This window comes from Carassius carassius, chromosome 3 (assembly GCF_963082965.1).
Source record: "Carassius carassius chromosome 3, fCarCar2.1, whole genome shotgun sequence".
NCBI lineage: Eukaryota > Metazoa > Chordata > Actinopteri > Cypriniformes > Cyprinidae > Carassius > Carassius carassius.
The window spans coordinates 15950435-15968832 of NC_081757.1; the positions used below are offsets into that span (position 1 = coordinate 15950435).

At 36.5% G+C, this 18398-nt stretch overlaps 2 protein-coding genes across 2 annotated transcripts in view; both read right to left on the reverse strand.

The window, feature by feature from the left end:
• Window positions 1-4967: 4967 nt before the first annotated feature.
• On the reverse strand, window positions 4968-6747 carry LOC132114476 (relaxin-3 receptor 1-like). The gene has a single exon (XM_059522616.1). It carries the CDS (start codon window positions 6602-6604, stop codon window positions 5585-5587), a length of 1020 nt encoding a protein of 339 aa, XP_059378599.1. The 5' UTR covers window positions 6605-6747; the 3' UTR covers window positions 4968-5584.
• Window positions 6748-11452: 4705 nt separating this feature from the next.
• The window catches only part of pias1a (protein inhibitor of activated STAT, 1a), a 37779-nt gene continuing 30833 nt past the window's right edge, over window positions 11453-18398 (reverse strand). Inside the window, exons 7-14 of the mRNA XM_059530985.1 lie at window positions 18279-18384; window positions 16515-16588; window positions 15758-15918; window positions 15059-15189; window positions 14408-14594; window positions 14147-14286; window positions 14003-14043; window positions 11453-13891 (exon numbers count right to left, since the gene is read on the reverse strand). Of these exons, the coding sequence (XP_059386968.1) occupies window positions 13598-13891; window positions 14003-14043; window positions 14147-14286; window positions 14408-14594; window positions 15059-15189; window positions 15758-15918; window positions 16515-16588; window positions 18279-18384 (1134 nt within the window). The 3' untranslated portion in view covers window positions 11453-13597. The remainder of the gene's footprint in view (window positions 13892-14002; window positions 14044-14146; window positions 14287-14407; window positions 14595-15058; window positions 15190-15757; window positions 15919-16514; window positions 16589-18278; window positions 18385-18398) is intronic.

The following is an 18398-nucleotide window of genomic DNA, read 5'->3' on the forward strand; positions in this document are numbered from 1 at the left end:
TCTTTTGAAGAAACTGGTGTGAGGCGTTTGAGATTCTGTTCGAATAGTGTCTTTTAAATGTCAAATATGGAACACTGAACAAAACTAGCCATATATTCTGTCAAAAAAACAAAAACAAATGAGTGAATTAATTAATTAATTAATTTTATTTTGCGTTTGCCTATTGAATACCTCTTTGTTTGGCACATCTGAATAGATTTATTTATCTAGCCTAAATTGAAATATTGGAAATCAATTTTTCAAAGTCAAAGTCAAAGAATTTATCAGAGTAATGGTCAAGAAAAAAAATCTATTTTTTCTTACTTTTAAACCATGAACCAACAGGGCATTCATTTTCACAAATCAGGGCTTGTCATGAAGGATGACACTAATGTCTCCACACTCCTGTAGGCAACATCTGTGCGACCTTCAGCTGGTAGTGAGAAATTTGTCGGGGTAGTTTTTAGCTGGAAGGAAGAATAATTCACTCTTGTCAAGTTTAAGCTGTCACGCAGGCTTTTTGAGATTGCACATGCAGGAACAGAAGGGGAGATGTTTAGATGTAAAGTGTAATGTCATTTCGCAGCTGTAGTCGAGAAAAGGGGAAATTGTTTCATGATTATTTTGAAATTGTAAATACAAGACAAAAAATTCAATCTTATCTACTTCCGAATGTGATGTTTATTCCACAGTTACCTGCTTATTCTTCGTAACTGTTTGTGAAAAGCACTAGCAGTTTCCGAGTGAAAATTGTTTCAAAGTAAATCCTACACCGTTGTTGTTTGTTTTTTCAGTGTCCTACAGTTCCACTACTTGATGTGTTGACATAAGGAGTAAGATCAATACCAGAGATCTCTCAGTGGAGAGAGGAGGGGGATGAGATCAAGAGGGCAAGTTCACAAGGCTGAGTAAAGCACTAAAAGATTTTCTTGTCTGAGACAGTCTTATAAACAAGCATGATATATCAAGTCAAGTCAAGTCTCCTTTTTTATAGTCAATTCTTCCACATGTACAGCACATACATACAGAGAATTGAAATTGCGTTACTCTCAGACCCTTAGTGCATACAGATAACACAAACAGTAGAGCATAAACATACAGATAGATGCAGAATATATGAATGCTGATCATATACTATAGCTCAACTGGCTGAACCTGGTACTAGTATCACCAAGGTCATGGGTTAAATTCAGAGAATACACAGACACTGATCAAATACCCTGAATGAGGTTTATGAAGTCCTTATCACTGTGGACCGTAAGAGAGGATCTAATGTGTGTTCATTCAAAAACATCAAACATAACTATGCAAACACAGCCCAAGCTTAATTATTCTCTTAACTGTTTAAAATAAATTCTTAATGGATGTTATTTCCATAAACCACAATGGATGATATGACAATATGACTGGATTTTGAATTCCTGTCCTAACAATTCTATAAACTTTTAGACTTTGAAGTCTCATTACAAAGATAAAAATAAAACACACATGATTAAATAGATTCTGCTTTTCATTTGAAAAGGTCAAACAATTAGGATTAATTAGACTGATAATAAAAATAAATTACAACAGAAATAAATAACTGTTCAAAAATAAAAAGCAAGTCTATTATAACACATGCAATGCAGTACATTCACTTCTACTTTTTGGATTATATTGTTACTGAATACATACAGGGGTGGAGAGAAATATACTGAAACACTGTGGGTAGAATACACACATCAAAAAAGACCAATTAAATTCCAATGCGATGAAATTCTTACCTAGATCATAATGGGAATACATTGATTTGATGATGTGCATTAGGAAGTGACTTGTATAATATAACTCTTAACCCACTCAGTAATAGGAAACCATGTCTCCACAGGACATCCTGTTAGCAGTGTGGCATCTGATTATATTAGCACACCCAGCAGGAGACCAAAGTGAGTTTTGTAATATGACAAACATCCATGGGCAAACCGGTGAATTTGCATCTACACGGCACTCATTTCAAGGGAAGGCAGTCAACTTCATACCTCCACATGCGTGTCCACATCTCACGAAAAAGGCAAAGTAACTTAATGAAAAGTTTGTTATAGTAGCAGCAGTAATAATGTTACTGGTCAAAACAAATGGGCTGTTTTTGTACAGTCGTGGCCAAAAGTTTTGAGAATTACATAAATATTCGTTTTCAAAAAGTTTGCTGCTAAACTGCTTGTAGATCTTTGTTTCAGTTGTTTCTGTGATGTACTGAAATATAATTACAAGCACTTCATACGTTTAAAAGGCTTTTATCGACAATTACATGACATTTATGCAAAGAGTATTTGCAGTGTTGGCCCTTCTTTTTCAGGACCTCTGCAATTCGACTGGGCATGCTCTCAATCAACTTCTGGGCCAAATCCTGACTGATAGCAACCCATTCTTTCATAATCACTTCTTGGAGTTTGTCAGAATTAGTGGGTTTTTGTTTGTCCACCCGCCTCTTGAGGATTGACCACAAGTTCTCAATGGGATTAAGATCTGGGGAGTTTCCAGGCCATGGACCCAAAATTTAAACATTCTGGTCCCCTAGCCACTTAGTTATCACTTTTGCCTTATGGCACGGTGCTCCATCGTGCTGGAAAATGCATTGTTCTTCAATCTGTCCCAGATGTTTTTTTTGGAGAGAAGTGGCTTCTTTGCTGCCCTTCTTGACACCAGGCCATCTTCCAAAAGTCTTGGCCTCACTGTGCGTGCAGATGCGCTCACACCTGCCTGCTGCCATTCCTGAGCAAGCTCTGCACTGGTGGCACTCCGATCCCGCAGCTGAATCCTCTTTAGGAGACGATCCTGGCGCTTGCTGGACTTTCTTGGACGCCCTGAAGCCTTCTTTACAAGAATTGAACCTCTTTCCTGGAAGTTCTTGATGATCCTATAAATTGTTGATTTGGGTGCAATCTTAGTAGCCACAATATCCTTGCCTGTGAAGCCATTTTTATGCAACGCAATGATGGCTGCACGCGTTTCTTTGCAGGTCACCATGGTTAACAATGGAAGAACAATGATTTCAAGCATCACCCTTCTTTTAACATGTCAAGTCTGCCATTCTAACCCAATCAGCCTGACATAATGATCTCCAGCCTTGTGCTCGTCAACATTCTCACCTGAGTTAACAAGACGATTACTGAAATGATCTCAGCAGGTCTTTTAATGACAGCAATGAAATGCAGTGGAAAGGTTTTTTTGGGATTAAGTTAATTTTCATGGCAAAGAAGGACTATGCAATTCATCTGATCACTCCTCATAACATTCTGGAGTATATGCAAATTGCTATTATAAAAACTTAAGCAGCAACTTTTCCAATTTCCAATATTTATGTAATTCTCAAAACTTTTGGCCACAACTGTACACAAACAGGACACATGCAGAATTTTCTTAGTTTTGATTCTATTTCTAGGTATGTAGACAAACAAATATTATTCAAATGACATTTAAGTGCACACATAAAAGTTATAGGAGCCATAATTGTACCTACTGCTTAGATTTTAAAGGATACTTTTAGTTTGGTCTTCGGAGGGAAAATATTTGCATCCAAAAAAGACTGACTGCAGCCCAGACTGTTCCTCACAGTCCACTGACCTCTACTGACTAAACACGGGAGTGTGACGAATCATAACCAACAGAACATCATCAAGAGCATCACTTCTCTGCCGGTTGTCCATTAAAAGGCTCCTGTGTGAGCGTGACGGTAAACAGCAGCAGATGTACTGTCTTTTCAAATCTTTCAAATTGCCTGCAAATGACCATCATTAGCTTACTATGTAAGTGATTTAAAGCAACTGCAATTTAACAAGACGTTAAGCATTCTCAGTTATGAACCTGATCGCCCCTTTCTGGGTAATTAACTGCATGCCGCAGAGCTGTCATTTCTACAGGATAGAAGAACACGTTTGGATGTGTGCAAAGAGACTGATATGGCCTTCGCCTAAATGAAAAAAATGTCTGTCTGCCTGTCTAGCTTTGCTTGATATATTCCTGAATGCTTTGATTCACAAAGCTCTGATCAGGGTGGATGGTAGTATCTTGGCTGGGAGCTTGTGGGAGTGTCTGTCAGTAATGCTAACTGAATTTGAGAATGAGACAAGACTGAACGGGGAAGCACTGTGAGAGGGAAATTCAGAAAGCGTGTTGTCAATCAGTGAGTGCGAGAGAAAAGGAGTATCAGCAAATTGGACTGAAACTTTTACTTTGGCTTTTGCTCAACCAGGTGGTATAGCTATCCATTTTTATTAAGTGTTAAGGTGTAAAAAACATCAAAATTAACTGATGTTGTTTAGAAAGTTTTTTTTTCTTCTTCTTCTTTTTTTGTATAATTGTAAATGGCTTATAATATAATGTAGGGCTAGTGACACTATTTTATTTATTTTATTGTTTTTACAATTTATATTACTTAAGGTAGGTTTATTTTGTATTGTCAAATCTTTGTATAGGATTTTAAAATCCTAACTGCAAAATGCTATTGAATCTAAGTCTTATTGCCCAGATAGATAAATAAATAAATAATGTTCATTTAACAAATACACAGTTCATTGACCAATAGCATGTGTGGTAAGTTGTCAAAATGGAGTTTGCCATTGAACATCTTATTATATGCTTTTTAGCTAATAACTATACAAAATAATAATTAAAAAAAAAACAGCAAAAACATCAAAGGTAATATCCTACAATATCAAGCCAAGGTTTTTGCCAACAAATAATATTCTAACCTGCCCTGGTCTCACTTTTATGCAAAATAACCTTTTCCTGAAAACACAGTTTAGCCTTCAGGTTTAAATCTTAACAGGCTCAGTGTGGTTTTAATATGTTCACTTGTTACCCAAAGGCTATAGCAAAATAATGACGCTGGAATTTAATTTCGGAGGATGAAATTCACAAAGATTTAAGAGGGTTTAAAACAATGTGTTTGAACACAAAATCACTGCTAGAAAAAACTGGAAATGTGACCCAAAGCCTTATATTTGCTCAGACATAATCCTCAGAAACATGGATGGTCTCTTATATATTCTGTCTTTATTAAAGTCAGATTTTAATTGAATTTAAATAGATTTTAATTTAACACTCAGAAACAATGAGATACACACAATTACCCCTACACTGAGATATGAAGTGCACAATACTGTATTATTATTTTTTAACATTTCATGGAAGAGGAATTGTTAAAGTGCACTGAATGCAGCGTTTTTATGTTGTTGTTTTTACGCAAAATTAAGGTCACATTTTATATCGAAAGTTGGGCTATTTTAAAATAATGTTTCACAAAGAACAACAAAGACATTTACGCAATACAACTGTACACCATGCTTATACTGTTGTAGGTACTGGCAGTTCATCCAAAAATACCACTTCTATTCTTATTTAGGCTACTCACCCTCATGCTGTCCCAAATCTGTGATCTGTCATCCCTTTTGGTCATCCCTTTTGAGCGCCACTGCAGAAATAAAGTCATACAGACTTAGAAGAACATGAGGTTAAATAATTACTAACAGTTAGCCTACATTTTGGGTAAAATAACCCCTTCGACAAGGAATACCGTTTGTTCCCCAGGACTCAGTGGCGCGGGATGCACGCACACTTATTGCTCTCAAACTCGGAGAAACAGGTCCTTCAGTTTTTTCCTGAACTCTTTACGCATAAGACAGTAAATAAATGGGTTTAAACAGCTGTTCGCGTGCGCCAGGCACACGGTCACCGGAAACACATAGGTATGAACGATATAGTACGACTTATCCCAATGCACAGCATTGAATTTCACCAGCACGCCCCAAAACGTTATGGCATGGTTGGGCATCCAGCAGAGGAAGAACGACAAGACCACGATGGTGACGGACTTTGTGACTTGCGTTCTTCGTTTTGAGTTGTTCTTCATGCTCCGCTGACGGATGAGCCTCAACAGCAGCAGATAGCTGACGGACACTATTGCCATGGGCACAATAAAAGCGATCAGTATTTTCTGGAGATGATAGACTGCCAACCAATACTGTCCGTCGGGGAACCGCAATAAACAAAGTTTTTCGCCGGCCACGTTGGTGACTGTGGAGAAGATGGATGTTGGCGCGGTTGCCACGGTGGCCAGGGACCACAGGACGACGCTGACCCACCTGATGGAGCAGCTGCTCTGTCTGCTGCGGTCCTTCAGAGCTGAAGCCACTGACCAGTACCGCGTGATGCTCATCGCGGTCAGGAAGAAGACGCTCGCGTACATGTTCATCACGGTCACCGACAGGATGATCTTACACATGGCGTCTCCAAACGGCCAGCTGAAGTCCAGCGCCGTGTCCACGGCCCAGAAAGGCAAAGTCAACACAAACTGAAAATCCGTGACGGCCAAATTGAGAATGAAAAAGTTTATTTTGGATGTGCGTCTCTCTTGTCTCACGCGAATAAAGAAGAACACCAACAGGATCAGACCTACGACGCAAACCACGGAATAGGTGATGGAGATCAAGCATCTCAACACTGGACTCCCGTCGGCGGACACATCAATGTCTTCCAGGCTTTTAAAGCGCTCGCGATCACTGATTGATCTGTTGATGACACCACTTTGATTACTGTCTCCCATTATATCCAGCGATTTCACTAGGCCTACTTCAGCGTTGCCCATAACGACAAATAATGTACACTTATAGATTCATATGTACTCCAGTTAGTGAACCTGTTGTTTAATCAGATTTATTACTAAATTTAAGGCTTTCTAACTGATAACTGGCAAAACATCAGTCATCCATCATCCCTACTGCAGACAAATTCGAGGTTCTGAAACTACTGAGCAGCACAACGCCGCGCGCACTAGAATTTATATCGGGCGCTTTTTAAATATCCCCGCCCATCGAGAGCAGCGATTCGTCTTCCCATTTGATTGACAGGACGACGTCAAATAAACATAGGCCTCTACAAAACTTTGGGGTGTCCCTCGCGTTTGCTGTAGTTTTTGGATTCATACCATTATGAAATAACATACATTTATATATATATATTAAATTAAAAAATGTATTTAATTTATATATATGCCCTCCATAAGTGTTAGAACAGTAAAGACAAAATTGCTTTCTCTGCTGTGGAGTCAAGACATTCGAAAATATGATTAAAAGATGAATATGCGACAAAACTACAGAATGTCACATTTTATTATTAGGTCTTTCGACACATACATGTTTTACCAGATAAAAAGGACAGCACTTTTACAGTTCATCCCACTATTTGATGTGAGCATAAGTATTGGAACAATCGAATTTATGGCAGATGTAAAAGATTAAAAGCTAATATTTAGTTGCAGATCCCTTGCAATCAGAGTAGAGTCTGCAACAACTTTAATGCAGCCAATTCCAACTCTTGCTTGTTTTGAGGAGTTTCTTCTTTAGTCTGTCTTTAGTCTCCTCTTCAGCTGGTGAAATTAATGTTCAGTCGGATTTAAATCTGGAGATTGATTTGGGCAATCTAAGACTTTACATTTCTTTGCCCTGATAAAGTCCTTGACTGCAGGGTGTTTTGGGTCATTGCCTGATCCAATATGAAGTGTTTTCTAATGAGTAGTGTGGCATTTTCTTGAATATTGGTAGCCAATATGATTTTGTACCTTTTCAAATTCATTCTGCTACTGCCATCATACATTAAGTCATCATTCAAATGAAGAGGTCCTGTTCTTGAGACAGCCATGCATGTCCATGCCATGACACCACCTCCACCAAGCTTTAGAGGTGAGGTTATATGCTTAGGATCATTTGCAGTTCCCTTCTTTCTCCACACTTTTGCTTTCCAATCACTTAGATAAAGGTTAATCTTTGTCTCATCGGTCCATCAACTCAGTTCCAAAACTCTATGGCTCACATTTGTGAAGAATCCAATACTTCTGCTCACATCAGATAGAGAGAGGAAACTGTAAAAGTGCTGATCTTCTAAGCTGGTAAATCTTTGTGTTGAATCATTCAATAATAAAATTTGTCATTCTGTGGTTTTGTCTCATATTCATATTTTAATCATATTTACAGATTTCTTGACTCCACAGCAAACAGAACAATTTTGTCTTTACCGTTCCAATACTTATGGAGGGCATTGTATATATATGTATATATATATACAGTTGCAATCAAAATTACTCAACCCCTCAGAGACTGCAGTACTTTACAAATACAAGCTTTTCTGAAGATCCAGGATAAAATAAATATTGCATCTATAAAAGTTCACTGGCATATTAAAAGTGATATTGTCAATATATAATGTAATACTTTTGAGTTATAAGTTTTTTTTTTATAATACTGCTATGTCATAATTATTCAACCCCTATTCAACATTGCTGTTTTTAAATCACTTATTTGCATGGTGGGGAATAAAACAGTCTCAAAACACAATTAAGCCTTTAGAAACTAAAAACAGAATTAGCTTGAACTGTAGCAGATACATACAGTTAGCCCATGCATGTGTTGAAGTTGAGTAGCAAAAATGTCAACATAGATCTCACATAGATCTCACAAAAGCTAAAGAGAAAAAATATTGTATTACTTAGAAAGACTAAGGCTATATGAAGATTTCCAAGACATTGAAAGTTCCTAGAGACACAGCTCTCAGCCTTATTCCTTAGCTTAAAGTGTGTTTACCAGAAAACCGAAAACCTTTGAGGGTGTTGAAGAAAAAGCACAATATCATAAAACGTTTAATCAGAGCAACTGAGAAAAACCTGCAATGTACAGCCAAAGACTTGCAAGATGACCCGATGAAAGGAGGAAAACAATTTCAATGCAGTGTGTAAGAAGAACACTAGACAAGTATGGCTTTCATGTTGAGACATCTTATGGACACATTATGGAGTGATGTGACCAAACTGGAACTTTTTGGACCCATGGATCAGTAGTATTTCTGCTGCAAAAAAAGGCAAAGCTCATAAGCAGAACAACACCATCTCCATCGTCAAACTTGGAGGTGTATCAGTCCTGTTAGAGTTTCTTTACTGTAGAAGGAAGTGGAAATCATGACTGTATGAAGGACATCATGGATTCTTTGAAGTATCAGGCCATTTTGACAAGAATTGTGATGCCTTTGGTGCAAAGACTGAAGCTGATGATCAATGGACTTTCCTGCAGGACAGTCATCCCAAAGTACACTTCCAAATCTATTTCTGCTTGGCTCAGTGATCAGTAATAGAATATTCTTAAGTGGCCTGTTCAGTCTCCAGGCTTAATTCTCATTTCAAATATCTGGTTGAATTTGAAGAAAGCAGTGGCAATGTGAAAACCAAAGATTATCAGTGATCTGGAAGCTTTTTCAGGCGAGGAACGGGCCAAGACTGTGGTAGAGAGGTGACAGAAGCTTCTAAACACTTACAGACAGCGTTTATTGGTAATTTTAAAGAATAAAAGATTCTGCACAAAGGGGGTTGAATAATTTTGAACATGAATGTTTAGAGCTGATTTGAATATTTATCATTCATGATTCATCAATGTTCCATTCCCAGAATCACTCAAAAAATCTTTCTCTAATACTTTACTGATGCCTTGAATTGATTTCATAAAATGTTGTTCTCCGCAGCAAAATGTCTTGCAGGTCAATATATATATATATATATATATATATATATATATATATATATATATATATATATATATATATATATATATATATATATATATATATATATATATATACATACAGTACAGACCAAAAGTTTGGACACACCTTCTCATTCAAAGAGTTTTCTTTATTTTCATGACTATGAAAATTGTAGATTTACACTGAAGGCATCAAAACTATGAATTAACACATGTGGAATTATATATGGAATTATATACATAACAAAAAAGTGTGAAACAACTGAAAATATGTCATATTCTAGGTTCTTAAAGTAGCCACCTTTTGCTTTGATTACTGCTTTGCACACTCTTGGCATTCTCTTGATGAGCTTCAAGAGGTAGTCACCTGAAATGGTCTTCCAACAGTCTTGAAGGAGTTCCCCGAGAGATACTTAGCACTTGTTGGCCCTTTTGCCTTCTGTCTGCGGTCCAGCTCACCCCTAAACCATCTCGATTGGGTTCAGGTCCGGTGACTGTGGAGGCCAGGTCATCTGGCGCAGCACCCCATCACTCTCCTTCTTGGTCAAATAGCCCTTGATGCCTTCAGTGTGAATCTACAATTTTCATAGTCATGAAAATAAAGAAAACTCTTTGAATGAGGTGTATATATATATATATATATATATATATATATATATATATATATATATGTATATGTGTGTGTGTGTGTAACAGACAAAGAAATACTTCACAGTTTAACAGCTGTCCAGTTAATATTTATATCTTATGTAAATATTATACATAATATCATATTTATCCAGACAAAATAAGTTATGTCAGTCTTAAACAATCTATTTTACCTATAGCACATACTTATAAATCTACGGGAATTAAATGGTAATAACCTCATGAAGCATCATGACTAAATAGCTTTCAATACACAGTTAATGATATTGGCTGAAGTAAAGAGCAGGTGGATCTTGCCATCTTGGTAAGTTTTCACTGCCATCTGCTGTTCACATTTAAATATCCACAAGTTTTTCTCAAGGCTTTTGTCAAGTTGCTGAAGTTGACTGTCACATTACAGTATGTTATATTACAGCCTAATTACAGTTTCTAATATGACATTTGTCGCAGGAGCATTATTGCATGATACAATTGGAGGGATCACAGAAATCTATGCACCTTATTTTAGGATTTATTTTAAAGGTAGAAAAGATTTACAATGTTCATGGCTTTGAAACACCATGTGTAATCAAAATGACTGCTGGACTACAGAACAAAATTGAGAGAAACCATAACTTATCCATATTTTCTAAAAGAGTTAGTTGTTTGGACTCTTTGTTTGTGGGTTATCATTCATTAATGACTACCTAATGGAGAGTGGTGCTTCTAAGATATAGCATAAATTGAAAATGATTTATTAAAAAAAAAAAAAAGAAACATTCCATATAATCTTAAATCAGGTCTGTGTGAATCGAAAATAGGTTAAAGCTTGTTGACCCAGATACAGTGTTGTAATTATTTCTGAAATATTAACAGGCACCTGGTTAGTTCTCAATTTAGTATCCTCACCTTTCCACAGATTGATTCAGGCTTGTCTGACCTTTATCACCGAGCAGTATGCCATTCAACTCAAATGGGTTATGTCCATCTTGCATTGTGAGTTACAGCAAGGTAAAAAAACAAAAACAAATGTAAAGGGCTGTAATATCCAAATTCTTAAATGTACTAAGAAATATAGTATTGTATACATATCAGCTTTTTTTATCAAGACAAAAGCCAGTTAACACAATGCATTTTATTACATCTAAATGTCTCTACATAAACATGTAACATTCAATAGGTAAACAATTTCTTTCAATGCATGTAATAAATATTTTTTTCACTTAGTACTTTATACAAACTGACATTGGTCAACTGTACAATAGGTCTTCCACGTCTTAAAATTCTTTTCATAAAACATGCCACATAGACACAGAGTGGATGAAATTTAAGGCAGTGAACATAGATGCCAGCTAACTGAAATGGAAAATAAAATAAACTTGGACTTTGACACTAAGTCCATTCATAAAACAGTTCAGCATCTAAATTATATAAATACGTTTGTTATGAGGTTGTGAATCCAACTTTTAACACATAAATGCACATCACTGGACCACCCAAGTTTGCACAATGTTTGTCTTCCATCAAAAACAAAAACATGCACACATGCTTTCATACGCACATTCATACACACACAACCTATCCCTTTAATGTATTAATGAAAACTTGTATCGTGTTTGTCACTGAACCTTATCTGTGTATCCCTGCTAACAAATATTGTCAAATACACAATGGCATGAGACAGACACACCGAATCAAAAAGACAAGAACTGTCCAGATTTCCTTGTTTAAATAACGTGTCACACATTAACACTGCTAGAGATTTGGTATTAAGGATTTTGCAACAACAGCATATGTATTTTTGTCTCCGTCATTTTAATCTCATTAATTACTTAACTAATTACTTTCCAACCCAATCCTAGAGCCAAGAAATCAACTGATAAACATCTAATACTTTCGTAAGAAACGTAGGATAAAAAGAGGTTTGGAGGTCAAAGGAAACAACAAAACTCGATAGCTAGATTCTGTCACATGCAATTACCCCAGTCCCAAACCCAATTAGGTTTTGAAAGGAGGTCTGGTCAACACACTGAGAGAGCCATACAAGCAAACACACACACACACACCACGATAACAGGTCCAGTCTTTCATGCACAAAACACACTCACACAAGGCACACATGACAAAACAGAAGAAACGATGAGTGGCTTTAGTTTTCCTGTACAGTACCAAACACAGATGACCTAACAGACAACAACTGAACAGAGACCTCAGTCACTGCATGAGGCTGAAACAAACATCTTTGAGCAGTTTCCCGCCAACACCAAGGACATCGTAACCTCACCATCTACCCACTGCAGAACCTCCAAACAAATCATTCCTTCGGAAAAATTCAATTAGAAAGGGACGAAAGGAGAAAGAAAAAAATTATTGAACCATCAACATTAAGCATGGTAGCCACAAAAAAAACAAAAAAAACAAAAACAAAAGAGTAAATCCTTACTTTCCACACAAAGTGTACATTTAAGTTCACTGAACTCACAAGCTCTCACTCTAGAATCATAAACACTAAACAGTGTTATTTTGGCATTGAGCAAGAAAATATGGATGCAAAATTGTTAGAGAATAACATTGTTTTAAAAACAGTCATGAATTACATTTCACATAAGAATCATGAGGTCAGACATTGGCCATCTGTGACAACGCTATTACTTCCAGTTGTTAACCTGAATGTAAAGGAATGCTTCTTAACGGCCCATCAAAATAAAGGAAGTGTTCATCAAGAAATGATCTAGGCATCATTTACTCTTTCAAACCTGTACGACTTTCTTCTGTGCAACACAAAAGAGGGTTTTAATGGGGTCTAAAACAACACTGGACCCCACCGACTTTCATTGTATGGGGGAAAATAAAACCATGAAAATATCTTCTTTTGTGTTCCGCAGAAGAATAAACAATATGAGGGTGTGCAAACGATGACAATGTTCATTTTTGGGGAACCTTCCCTTTAAAAGCATTATATAAAACAATCCTGCACATTTAGGGGAAATGTTATGGATTGGCGAAGACAAGTTTTGCTGAACCAAGAGTCCGGCAGACAGTCAGATCGCAGCCATTGTGCCCTGTGGAATCAGACAAAATATAGACGATTTCAGAATATGATGGGTCAATGATATAAAAAGTGTTCATATTACATTGAAGAGGCTGTTAAAAAAAAGCTGTGAAGGAATAAGGGCGTCAGTTTCCCAGGAGACAAAATCTAAAGTAATTTTAGCAAGCCAGAGGGGACAAACAAAAACTCTTTCAAGTGTACGTATACATTAGATAGCTAGATAGATACGTATATACAAAAGTAAAACAAAAAATATATTTGTTCTCTGTACACGGCAACGATTATCATCGTTTACAAAAACACCCTTCAGTCATCCTGTATTGTCCTGTTTCCTTCCCAATGTTTGGAAGTCTCTTCAGTCAGTTTCGGTCCTGGGTCAGTCTAAAGAGATGACGTCTGGGATGGGACCATAGATGGCAGACGTGGGGGGCAATTCGGAGGTGGGGCGTGGGGCGGGTGGATGTCCGAGGCTTTCCCGCAGGCTGTTGGAGGACACCAGGCTACTGCCGGTGCTGCTGCCATTGACGTTAATGGGAGGGAGGTTGTTGTTTACAGGGGTAGAGGGAGGGTCCAGGAAGAGCTGGGACGAGCCGTACGGGAGAAAACGACTCAGGAGGAGGTCGTGATCTTCAGAGGCTGATGCGGCTGCTGCCATCACCATGTTGTAGTGCTGGAGAGACAGCAAGAGAAGAAAAAAAAAAGAGTAAGGCAAACAGAAGATGGTCGCTGGAGTAGCTACATCAAGTTTAATAGTCAGGCCAAAAAAAGTTTGGATTGGTACCTGATGATTCTCTCCTTGTAAAAAAGGGAAAAAGTTGAGATCTGTAAGAGGTAGAGGTAACAGATAAATCAGCACAAATGTTGAAGCTTAAACAAGCACATTTTCCACATTAAACGAGCTCCTAATGATGTTTGGGTGCTGTACCTGACAGGTCAGTGGGTGTAGAGTAGTAGTGGCGGTAGTCCTGAATGAGGGGAGGAGGTGGGGGAATGTAATTGGTATCCACCTGAGGCATGCTGGGAGTTCGACTCACAGGAGACGCTTGTCTGTGGAGATTTAGTACCCTGTGAAAAAGCCAACAAACAAGCTAGCTTGAGTTAACCTTTCGCAAAACCAAACCCTAGAATTTCATTTAAGCATATTTAAGAAGCAGAAAATATTTTGTTTGGTTTTAATGAAATGTACCCATTATCCATCTGAGGAGAGATGCTAGATAGCGAGGGGCAGCTTTTCTTCTGAGGAGGTTCTTCATCTTCCTCTTCTTCAGACGAGCTGTCAAGAGTCAAATCAATCACCTCCACTTTTTTGCTGTTGCCTCCACTGTTGCCGTTTGTTTGAGAGTTCTGCTCCAATACTGTTGTACGACATCCACCTGATTACACACACACACACACACACACACACACACACACACAGCAGACTGTAAGCCAAATCATTTCAGGGTGTATGTTCAGTTTATATAAGCATCTGTATGGCAAGCTGGGATGGCATTTCTCAAGAAACACTTCTCATGATTAAAATTAAGTGCTTTACAGGTTTGTATAAACCTTTTTTTCATGATACGCTGATGAATAAAAAGTTCAAAAGAACAGCATTTATTTTTAAATATGTTTGTAACAGTGTAACAGTACTGTCACTTTTAATAAGGTTATAATACTAAAAGTTTTCATTTCTTTCACAGATCTTTTTTTTTAATTTGGTTTAAAAAATCAAAATACAAAATTACTGTATTAGGGCTTTCAAGATGCCTTAGACCACTTCTCAATTTTCAATAATCCACCCAAAACACATCCTGCAGCACTTCCTCAACAACACTAGGAGATGATCAGAACTGACCATCAATGCCATTGTATGAAGCCGACACCTCCTGCACTTCCTTTTTCGACCTCATGGGGGCCCAGTTGCCATCTTCTTTGAACTGGATTTCATCACAATCTAAACAGCTGTTCAGAATCTCCATAAACAACCTAAGAATGGACAGAGAAATGGTTAGGAAAAAGGAGAGCAAGAAGACACAAAGGAGAGATTAGAGAAGAGAGAATGTAAATTTAGGGATCATCCACTCAATGGAAAACAGCTCGAAAACTTCATGCAAAATCAAAATTATATTAGAAAAAATAAATGCGTGAGTTTATATTGTTACATAAATATTTTGACCACAACTATATATGTGACCCTGGAGCACAAAACCAGTCATAAGTAGCATGGGGATATTTGTAGCAATAGCCAACAATACATTGTATGAGAAAAAAAAAGTAAAGATCATGTTCCATGAAGATATTTTGCAATTTTTTTCTGGTTTTGTAGTCCAGGGTCACATATAAATATATGTACATGTATTATAATATATATATATATATATATTATATATATATATATATATATATATATATATATATATATATATATATATATATATATATATATATATATATATATATATATATTTATATATATACCGTATATAAATCACATAGGGTGAGGATTGTAAAAACAACTTAATTTCTTGTGCTGTTCTGTTATTGTTCTGCATACCCATCAATGATGAGATGTTCATAGGGTGCTTTTTTGTCACATACAGGACACACCCATGTGGGCTTCTTTTCATTCATCTGGATGTAGAGTGTAGCATCAAAACACTGCAGGTGTGAACACGTCAACGCCCGACACGGAATCATTAGCCGCATCTTTCCCAGCTGTGCAACACAAACAAAAGCACAGACAGTCATGAAGGAATTAACACACACAGACATCCCACATGGAAAAAATCCAGGCAAACTCACACACACATACATACATAAACAGTTGTAGACTTGGACACAGACCAAAGAATTTAAAGAGAAACATGAACAAAACTTATATAATCATGGCAACATACAACTGACATTAAACAGCCTAATTGTTTTAGACGGATTTATATCATTATATATAAAACACTCTGAATCTGATTTCATTTTGAGTTTAAAATAAAAACTTCAGTCTTTGCTTTGTGTGATCATACTTTGAAACACTAGAATCTTAAATAATAATATGTTATAAAGCTCTGGTTCTCTTTGTAAGGTCCTATAGCTGGTTGCAACAGACCTGTCAAGTAAAAAAAAAAAGCCTAAGATAATTAGTTCTGAATTGTAATTAAGATTTTTCTTAGCTTAAGAGGTTTGTTGCAGCTGGCCCTCGGGGTTAAACTAACATGAAGCCCAAAAATTGCTCCAAAAATACGAGTGTTTGTGAGTGTGTGTGTGTGTGTGTGTGTGCATGTTTAACCGAGTGATCGGACAAATAAGATGCTTACCGGACATAATAATGAAACTCTTAGGCTGGTGGTTGCTATTTCACTGTCAGGGTCTGCCGTTAACTTTTCCTTTACTGCAGGACATGAGCAAAAGCACACATTAGCAGCTGAAAATCTTTACTGCTTTGCTTTTAAAAAATGACTTTGAGTTGTTAATACCACTGGAGGATTTAAAAAACTATACGGTCACATTTAACCTGGCAATATTAAAGGACTGAGCACTTCCATACATCATATGCACACCTACACAACCATTCTTAACTATTTTTTACTATTTTTATACAGTATGGATACATATAATTGATATAATGTCACAGTAACCACACATTTATAATGTTAAAAAAGCTTTCTGTTCTGAAACGTCAACAAAGAATCTAAATGCATCACAATTTCCCAAAAATATTCAGGAGCACAAACACAATTGTTTTCATCATTAAAAAATAAAAAGAAATGTTTCTTGAGCACCAAATCAGCAAATAAGACTGATTTCTGAAGGATCAGGTGACACTGAAAACTTGAGTAGTGACTGCTGTAAGTTCAGCTTTGCCGTCACAAGAATAAATTACGATTAATATACAGAACATTAAAATAGAAATTTGTAAAAGAAAATTATTATTATTATTATTATTTTAAATTGAAATATTATTTCACAAAATTACTGATTTATTTAAATTTGGAAAAAAATAAAAAGAGCAGTCTTGGTGCTGCTAATAATAATAATAAAAAAAAAATCTTACAATCCTCAACTTTTGAACAGTAGTGTGTATTTATTAAATGGGTTATCATGGTTATCAGCCATAATCTTCACCATTACACTTTAAAATATTTTTTAAAACACTCAAATAATGTGAATAAATATTAGTGCTTCAGAATTTGGTTGAGCTGCCTCAGGCTGCTGTGCTGTAGCTTGTTTACAGCAGGGGCATCAGGGCGTTCTTTCAGAATTAATAAGCCTCTTCACACAGTTTATAGGTTGCTACATAAAATTAAAGTATCATGGAAAGTTTGAAGGGCAGACAAGAACCAAGAGCAATCTGTGTAAAACTGGGATGTTTCCATTTCTGTCAGTGATTAGATCAACCCTAGATGAGCTCACACCATGCTATACAGAATAAAAGATTCTGGTAAATATACACAATCAAGCATTACTTAGTCTTGATAATTGATAGGTTTAAGAAAATGATTATTGACTAGTCTATGGAGCACAATTTTTAAGGTTTTAAATTGTATAAAATAATACACCAACTAATTATAGTTTATCTTTGCCGCGAGGAAGGAACCAGAGGACTCAGAGACTATTTCTTTAGACTATCTTTAGATTAGATATAAAGAAAAAAAAAACTAAAAACTAAATTAAAACTTAACAGAGCTGTTCTGTCACTGAAGTCCTCTTTCAACGACTTGTTCAAACACAGAGGTTTCAAAATCCACATCTGAGGAAATTATTACAATTTAAAATAACTGGTTAAATATATTTCAAAATAATATTTACCTTTTGTTTTTCAGAATTGATGAATAGACATGAAAAAAAACAGCATTTATTTGAGATACAAGTCTTTGGCAACAAAGTCTTTACCTGACTTTAATTTAATGCATCCTTGCTGAACAAAATAACAGTAGTATATATCAAAAGTGTAAATCTGTTATACTAAAAACCCAGTGGAAATTCCTGTGGAAAGCCATAGCTCAAAAATGATCATTTTCTCCAGGTTTTAGGACAACAAACAGGACAGCTTTCTTTCTCTTGGGAATGTGCATGCTTACTGAGTGCTCTGGAGTGATCTGGATTTCTGAAGCCTTTAGCCCGTAGCCTCTGCAATAGCATTGTAGATGAAAGCTGTTTGACCAGGTACACCGCCATGGAGTAACTCTGAGAAAACAATC